Genomic DNA, 8,791 nt, shown 5'->3' on the forward strand with positions numbered 1-8,791 from the left:
TGAGGGTTCGGTGCCGCAGCGCGGGCTGCCAGCACCACCTCGTGGCTGAGAGCCGGCCCCGGCTGAGCCGCCCAGCACCTCCCGGCCCGGCCCTGCCGGCTCCTGCCCGCTCCCCGCTGCCTGCGGGCGGGCCCCCCGCGGGTCCAGTGCCCGCTGCCAGTCCCCCTCCTGCCGCACAAAGCGAGCCTGGCCACGGTGATGGGCTGAATCGCTGCTCCAGCACAGGGCTGAGCCGGGAGGCCCTTTCCCGGGGAGCCCTGACTGGGGTGGGCGACAGGCACCTCTCGCCTCCCACGGCCGCTGCAGGACAGGGAGCCCCTGCCACAGTGTGCACCCACCTGGGGGCACCACACACACCCCCCCCAGGGTGCACCCCTGCATGGGATACACCCCAGCATGCGCTGCACCCCATCCCAGCACGGTGTGTACCCCACTGTGGTGCTCACCCCATCCCCGTGTGCCCCTGGGCACGGTGTGCACCCCTATACTGTGTGCACCCCCCCATGTTGTGCATCCCATGTTGCACACCCCACGTGCTTACCACCACTGCCCAGCCTGCAGGCAACGTGCCCCCCCTTCCAGCAGCGACTCTCGGGGTGCCACAGGCTGGCAGCAGGGTCCAGGGTTCCAAGCCGCCGTGCCCCAAAGCGATGCCACCCCTGCCTGCACCCACGGAGCAGCCAGCTGTGCCCTCACCCCGGCGTTAGGGCTGTTTAATACATCTCCCTTCCTCCACCTCCCGCGCACCCAGCACACACATCAGGAAAGACCCCAGAAGGATAAATCTGCCAGGTTTAGTCCAAACGAGACTTTATTAACGAGGCAAGGTGCTGGGGCCAGGCCAGCACAGCCAGGAGCAAACCCGACCCGTGCTCCAGCAAGAACCAGGGACCTGTCCTCCCTCAGGGACGGCTGGGCAGGAGAGCCCTCAAGGAGCTGGGGCCACCGTTGAGGCTGGGGGGATGCAGTGAGATGTCTGCCTCCAGCCACAAATCCCCAAGATTCATTTTCCTCCAGGCTGTTTGGGGAGGCAACACCAGCCAGTGCCCAGCTCCCAGTACACGGCCAGTCCCCAGAGCCCCTCCAAAAGGCACCACGGTCCTGGGGCACGAAGCGAGAAGACGGCAGCTGATGAAAAACAAACCCTCCCAAGGCAAGACGGTGGACTCCGCTAGAAGAAGAGGGTATGGAGGCACTGCCAAAGGCACTAGACAAACACAGAGGTGATGAGAGCTTTAAAAACATCCTCAAGTCTTTCTCAGCCCTTGCTGATTTTCCCTGCTTGGCACTTCATCCCTTTCAGATTAAAACAGAAGACCTGCAAGAAGGCACAACCCAGCATAGCTGCTCCTGTGGCAAAACCCGAGGCTAAGGCAGAGCTGAGGCTGTCCCCGGCCTCGAGGGACAAGGTCGTGGTGGCTCTGACCCGGCAGCGGGATGCCCGGGGCCACCTCAGCTGAAGTCCCGGTCCGGCAGCACCAGTGGAGCCACCAATGTCCAGAGGTAGAGCAGGAGCCCAGCCCAGCTGGAGCAGATCTTCACCCACACGGCCGTCCAGGGGCTCGTCAGCACCCGCAAGCTCTCATCCGGCCTGAAACAGCAAACAAGTGGGTGGCACCCATCACTGTCCTGTGCCGGCAGGGTGGCATCCCCCTGCCCGTCCCGAGCATGGCGAGCAGCAACTGCGCTGGGGAGGGATGGAGGCTGCGAGCACCGAGCCATGGATGCAATGCAAAGAGCGTGGAGGAGAGCGGAGGAGCCCCGTGCCTGCAGCCATGCAGCTCCCCACAGCTCGCCCAGGGGATGCAACCCGGTGCTGCAGCCTACAGCACCCCAGGGCTGGGTCCCTGCTCCCCCCACGTCCCAAGGGATCCCGAGCTGCAGCAGAGGATGCTGCAGCAGGGAGCTGGCAGCCTTATGCTACCTAAAAATAACTAACGCTGATTAGGGTGCATGTTAAGTGGGCTTGCACATGGATGCATCACGGCAAACATCTGTGCCCAGGGCAAGAGCAGCGAGGACGCCAGGAGAAGGAGATGCAGAGGAAGGGGGACAGTCCCCAGTCCCCGCAGGAGCTCTGCCCACCTGTACCAGTTGGTGAGGGTCATCATGATGTAGAGGGCAGCGAGGAGAAGGCAGAGGTGGAAAAAGGTGTAGTTGTAGGACACGCCGTCTTGCTCGTTGTCGTAGGCGTGGTGCAGCCCGCTCTCCACGGCCGCCGCCTCGCTGCCCACTCCGGCCACGCTTTCCTCCGTCAGCATCAGCTTGTTGACCTGTGGGTGGTCCGAGGAGCGGACGCTGCGGGCAGAGGGACAGCAGGCTCAGGGCTGCCTGCCTGCTGCCTCCTCGGCTGCCCCCCAGCCCAAGCTCACCCCCCCTGGGATGGGCAGGGCAGTTTGGGGGATGCAGCTTGTGTGGAAACCCTAAAAGCTGTGACCACGACCCCACAGAGCATCCTGCCTGTGTCCCTGGGGACGGCTTTGCAAGAGGCACTTAGTGACAAAAACCCTGGACCAAGCTGCGACCTCCCCTCCAGCATCGCCTTTCCCTAAAAGCCACCCGATGCCTCTCTGCTCCGGGCAGGCAGAGGGACGGTGCAGTCCCCGGGGGCACAAGCCAAGTCCTCACCTGATGAAGAGAGTGCAGAGGATGAAGATTATCAGCCCCACGATGCTCGGAGCGTCCCACCAGGTTGTCAGCGGCTGGGTGGCCGTTGCTGAGCCGGTGCTGTTCCTGACCAGCAGTGTGGGGTTACAGGTCTGGGCTGGGGGGGGACACGCAGGGCGTTCAGCACCTTTCCCCAGCCCCCAGAGACCCTGGGGGGCAAAGCACCCACCCCAGTGTGTGGTTCTGCCCCATGCAACCCCCTCCTGAGCCTGAGGCCGCAGCCTGCTTACTTGGTACATTGGCCAGGGCGGACCAGGTGACGTAGACGGTGTAGAGGGTGATGAGGGACGCCTGCAGCAGCCCCGAGTGCGGCTGAGCATCCTGCAAACACAACGGTGGGTGCTCAGGGCTTGCCCTGTACCCCCCGGGTGGCCCCGCAGTGACTCGTCACCAGCCTCCCAGGTGCCCCCCGCCACCTCACCTGGATCTTGGGCAGGATGGACACAGCAGAGACGATGAGGCAGAGGATGAGGTTGATGCTGATGAGGACCTTGCCCTCCGTGCAACCCTCGGGCTTGGTGTAGTAGACGTAGAGCAGCACTATGGCCGCAATGGAGGTGGCGTAGAAGATGAAGGTGATGACGCAAAGGGCTGGGGGAGAAAGCAAAAAGGGAAGAGGCTGGAGCAGAGCCCGGAGTCCCCTCCAGCTCAGTGTCACCCGGCCCCAGGATGAGTGTCCCCATCCCTAAACCCTCTGCGGTGCCAGCCGTACCAACCTGCGTACCAGCCCTTGGCATTGCTCTCGCCCGCGTTGCGCAGCCACAGCTGGCTCCAGGAGTGGGCGAAGTCAATGAGGAGGACGAGCTGGATGAGGATGAAGAGGAAGGAGCCGACCACACCAAAGTAAAACCAGACTTGAGGGGAAGAGAAAAAACAGTTAAAAGTGGGGATAATGGGAATTTGGCAATGGCAGGGGCACACAGCAGCAGGGATGCTGACTCCGGCCCTGGGTTTAATCCTGTGCTGAGGGTTAACCCAGAGATGCAGAGGAGAGCAGGGGCAATGCCTCACCTGAGGTGAAGGCACCGTCGGGGATGTAGAAGGCCCCCACCGTGATCCCCACCAACACCAGGAACTTGAAGAACCAGAAGCTGCGGGAGGAGAGAGGAGGCACAGTCTGCAAGGGGGAACCCAGCGGGGAAGGGGGGTCTGGCCCTTCCTCACACCAGCATCCCCCCCTCCCAGGGACGAACGCTCACCCATTCTGCACGGCGGCTCGCGGGTCCTTGCTGCTGCGCACGCACACCATGATCATGGCGAAGAGGAAGAAGAAGGCAGCCATGGCGAAGCCCATGCGGTACACAGCTTTGTGGCCCAGGAAGCTGCCACAGTCAACGTGGGTCTGGACCCCCAGGACCGACCCACTGCCTTCACAGAAGCCGGGGAGCTGCAAAGGCGACGGGAGGGTGAGCCTCACCCCAGCATCCTGCACCCGCCACGAGCCCTGCTGCCACCAAAGATGGGCCAGCCCATGACTGCTCCAATGCCACCCATAAAGCAAGCAGTAGGCCTGCTCGGGGACAGCGGTGGGGTGACACAGTTAAAGCCACCCTGCAGGTCAGTGGAAAGCTGGGATGAAACCAGCATTTCCCAAAAAGCCTGGCCCAGCCTTCACATCAGCTCAGCTGGCAGACCTCAGCTCCCTGCATCTGCAGTCCCACCTCCATGACTTGCAAGTCACTTGGCCAGTTGAACCCCCAAAAATGGGATATAGGAAACTTTCCTGGGAGACAACCGGGAAAACTAGATAATGCATGAAATTATCCCACTGCATTGTCCCCTCCATTGAAAACTGGGGTTAATAACACCCTCTCCCAGCGAGGTGCTCAGAAAAAAAGGAACAGAAGCAACATCATGCCCCCAAAATTCACCTTCTGATTCAGCCTCCCGTACCCACCACGAGCTAAACCTCTTCCCCATGGCAATCAAGCCCAACGACCCTCGTGAGTTTTTTACCTTGTGTAGCTCCTTCTCCACGCCAGGGATTATCATAATGATGGACACAAGGGTGCCGAGGAAGAGGAAGAAGGTGAAGAGGAGGCGGGAGATGGTGGAGTTCTTGGCCGAGGGACAGCAGCCGCAGAGCAGGCATGGTGCAGAGCCACAGAGACAGGACACCTGCAACAAGAGCATCCCCATGTCAGAAGGGTTGAAACTGGCCCCAAAACATGTGCCCAGGTCGAACCGTAAGGAGATCTGCCCGGGAATCCACACCGCTGTGCTGCGGGCTTTGCTTAGAGCTTCTCGCCAGCCAGCATCGCAACCTGCACCCCACGGGACTTCATGGAAATGGCCCCAAACCCCCCAAGAAGATGCTGAAAACCAAAAGAGCTGTGGGAACGGGTTCACTGCAATAACCAACCAACTTGAAAAATGACACTGAGAGCCCTGCAGACACCCTCATCTTCTTTTTTGCTCCCCAGCAATTGCACGCAAAAAAAGGCTGCTGTCAAAACAAAGCACTGCCCTGCAGGAGCCTCCTTTCTTTACCAAATAAAATGAGTTTGCTAAATAATTTAAGGCTGCCTTTTCAATCTAATACAGGATGGGGAAACACCTATATCAACGTCATGGTTCTGCCATCATTCCCCCTCCCCAAAGGCCATTTTACAGGTGGGGAAACTGAGGCACAGCATCCCTGGGAGTCCACGGTGGGTCCTGGCTTCCTAAATCCAGCATCAGCAGCGCTGCCGCGTGCACCCTCGCTCCAGGGGCTCCCATTGCCGTGCCAGAGCCAGGTGTAGAGTGGGGAACCGGGGAAACCTCGGCTTAACGAAACACAACCATACTACCTAGCAAAACATTGGCGGGAGCTTCCTGCACAAGGATTGCACAGAATAAGGCTTGCAGGGAGAAAAAGGAATTTTTTATTAAACCGTGTTCTTAGACTTCCCTGGCTGCTGCAAGCCACCACTAGAGGAGTGTTAGGGAGATGCTGTTTGCATCCCACCAGTGGGGCTGGGCTGGGCTGGTGTGCTGGTTTTGGCTGGGGTAGAGTTAATTTCCTTCCCAGTAGCTAGTATGGGGCGATGTTTTGGGTTTGTGCTGGAAACAGTGCTGATAACACAGGGATGTTTCAGTTACTGCTGAGCAGTGCTGACACACAGTCAAGGCCTTTTCTGCCTCTCACCCCACCCCACCAGCGAGCAGGCTGGGGGGGCACAAGAAGCTGGGAGGGGACACAGCCGGGACAGCTGACCCCAACTGACCAAAGGGATATCCCACACCATATGACATCATGCTCAGCATATAAAGTTGGGGGAAAAAGGAGGAAGGGGGGGACATTCGGAGTGATGGCGTTTGTCTTCCCAAGTCACCGTTAGGTGTGATGGAGCCCTGCTGTCCTGGAGGTGGCTGAACACCTGCCTGCCCATGGGAAGCAGTGAGGGAATTCCTTGTTTTGCTTTGCTGGCGTGCACGGCTTTTGCTTTCCCTATTAAACTGTCTTTATCCCAACCCACGAGTTTTCTCACTTTTACCCTTCCGATTCTCTCCCCCATCCCACCGGGGGGGAGTGAGCAAGCAGCTGTGTGGAGCTTAGTTGCCGGCTGGGGTTAAAGCATGACGGCTGGGCTGGGCTGGGCTGGGCTGAGTTGAGTTGAGTTGAATTGAGTTAAGTTTTGCTGCTCTAGTATACACTGTTTGCACCAGCTTGCCTGACAATTTGGATATTTACCCGCCTATTTAATACCTACAAGGTTTGGGAGTGCCTCAGTCATTTGCCTTAGAGGAAGAACAGCTGCAGGGGTTTTGCATAACAGGTTTTAAAGCCCATGAGGGTGTAGGAATGCAGGATACCTCCATAGCCAGCCCTGGCTGTGGCATCCCTGATCTGGATGGGGAAGATTTTCAGCCTCTTAAACACCCGTGCCAGCCCTGGGATATCCCAGCTCGCTGCCACATCCTGAAACCCCTATTTTCCCAAAAGAGAGTGAAGTTGGAGAATAAATAGGGCATTTTCAGGCAAGAGAATGGAAGAAGCTTTTTGGGATGGCCTGTCACTGCTGGGTCACTAATCCACTACGTCATATGAGCAGAAGGTCCCACGTTAAATATTTGGGGAAAAAACAGGGGAATAAGGTGTCTCTTGGGTTTGCATTGAAGCTGCTGCACCCTCGGGAACTATCGGGGTTGGTTGGGGAAGTAAAACCAACATCTCACATCAAGGCAAAGCAGGTGGCGACACCCTCCTAGCCGCTGAACCAGGAGCCAGCACCGACCCCATGTAAACGAACAGATGGGCTGAACTGCTAAATAAAATCTCAAAGGACCCAAAAACTAAATTAAAACTAAATTTCCAACTCTGCCCCACTCCCCATGGCGTGAGCGGGAACAGCAGGGCTCTCGGGACAGACAGCGCAAGCAATGCAACACCAAAATACACCCCAAGTCCTCTAAAACAGGGAAACTTTAGGCTATTTCCTTTTTTTTTTTTTAATGCCTCACTGAAGCCATCACAAGCCCACAGCCTCCCCCATCCCTCGCACCAGCCCAGGGAGCAATGAGAAATCCCCAAGCAGGTGCTGGCAAGCTTCCAGCTACAGGTATTGCCTAGAGACCAACGGGAATTAAATATTTGGAGTTTGTTTAAAATACTACTGCTTCGCTTTCCAAATGTTTTTCTCTAGCTAAAATGCATTCCCAAATCCACTTATTTCAAAATTTACAGCATTGGGGGTTTTTAACTCCTGTATCGGAGCCAGCTTCTTCCTAGGAAATCCTGTGACCATCTCCGGTCCTCAGCAAACGACTTTCCCTTTATTTACAAGCTAACTTCTTTGATTTATTTTGCTTTTGATACTTCATTTCTTCCCTTTGAACAGCTCTTCCTCTCCTGCACTTGAGACACATCAGCCAGCCAGATGCTCTTGTAAGCACAAGAAGAGTCCAGCTCTCTCCTGGTATTAAGGGATGGCATGTGTTGTGTGTTTATTATGGCTATGTACTTCCTAATTATGCCAGCAATCAATATTAATTAAATATCACTCAGTATCAACTCAAATATACATTTCTCATTGCTAAAATTAGTGTAAAAAACCAAATGTGGCAGAAAAGAAATCCAGATGTGAGCTGCTGGGTGAGGAGGACATCAAACCCGCAGCTCCCTCATCAGGGATGCTCACGGATGCCCATGAGTGATCGCTTTGATGCCCCCAATCGCTAGAGGTGGCACTGAATTTCTTTTTTAAACATAAGCACATCATTATTTGAAAAAAATCACCTCTGCCCTGAATTATACCTCTTTACCCACATCCCAGCCCCACGTACCAGCCCCACCAGAGGCTGTGTTGAGCTGAGGGTGCCCACGGGAGCTGGGGTGGGCGAGAGAAGCCCCCACATCCCACTGGGACCCTCATCCCTCCTCTCCAGGAGCTACTCAAGGGAAAACACTTTATGTTTTCAACTTGAAAGCATGAAAAGACGGCCTTCAATTAGAGATTGCTTCCTTTCAGGCTCGTTAAATGCACCACTTGCACAAGAATGCATTTAAAATGTGCCAGCATTACTGTATTTCCCCTTCAAATTAAAAAAATAGAGAACAACAACAAAAATCCCTTTTAATGCAGAATTACTGCATTATTTGACCTGACCTAGCACAGCACCTTAGTGCAAGCTTAACTTTAAGCACTCCAATACCTCCAGCTCCTCTCCCTTCAGTGCCAATTGAAATTAAAAGCACCAGTCCCAAAATCACTGAAACTGGCCTGGAAAATCGTGAGGTTTGTTGCTGTTTAGGAGGTTGTTGGATTTGGGGGTTCAGCCCCACGTCCAAGCATCACCGAAGACTTGCAGGAGGCACAGCCTTGGGTATCACGTTTTCCCCGGGGTCGGTGTGGGTGGAGGGGGGTGAAGGGGTGTCCACAGGGCCGTGATGGAGCTGGGCTGAAGGGAAACCCTTGCTCCACGTGCAGCCTCCAAACCCTGTGGTTGACCCCTGGGAAAGCTGCAGGTGGATGAGCTGGTTTCTAGTATGAGGTTTTCGGGAGCCCGCAGCATCCCTGGAGCCTGCCGCCGGTTTATTTTCACGGCCAGGCTCCATGGCTGTATTTCAGGGTTTACAGCCAATCAACAACACCAAATCAACAACACCAACCCAACTACACCAAATCAACAACTCCAAATC

At 56.3% G+C, this 8,791-nt stretch overlaps 1 protein-coding gene across 1 annotated transcript; it reads right to left on the bottom strand.

The window, feature by feature from the left end:
- Positions 1-791: 791 nt before the first annotated feature.
- SERINC2 (serine incorporator 2) lies at positions 792-4,791 on the bottom strand. Its single transcript, XM_009286654.2, has 9 exons — positions 4,624-4,791; positions 3,867-4,054; positions 3,679-3,758; positions 3,384-3,521; positions 3,089-3,258; positions 2,898-2,988; positions 2,629-2,764; positions 2,086-2,298; positions 792-1,591 (listed from the first exon to the last, which is right to left on the bottom strand). Exons 1-9 carry the CDS (start codon positions 4,657-4,659, stop codon positions 1,453-1,455), a joined length of 1,191 nt encoding a protein of 396 aa, XP_009284929.1. The 5' UTR covers positions 4,660-4,791; the 3' UTR covers positions 792-1,452.
- Positions 4,792-8,791: the final 4,000 nt, after the last annotated feature.

The sequence above is a fragment of the Aptenodytes forsteri genome, unplaced genomic scaffold (assembly GCF_000699145.1).
Source record: "Aptenodytes forsteri isolate BGI_AS27 unplaced genomic scaffold, ASM69914v1 Scaffold40, whole genome shotgun sequence".
NCBI lineage: Eukaryota > Metazoa > Chordata > Aves > Sphenisciformes > Spheniscidae > Aptenodytes > Aptenodytes forsteri.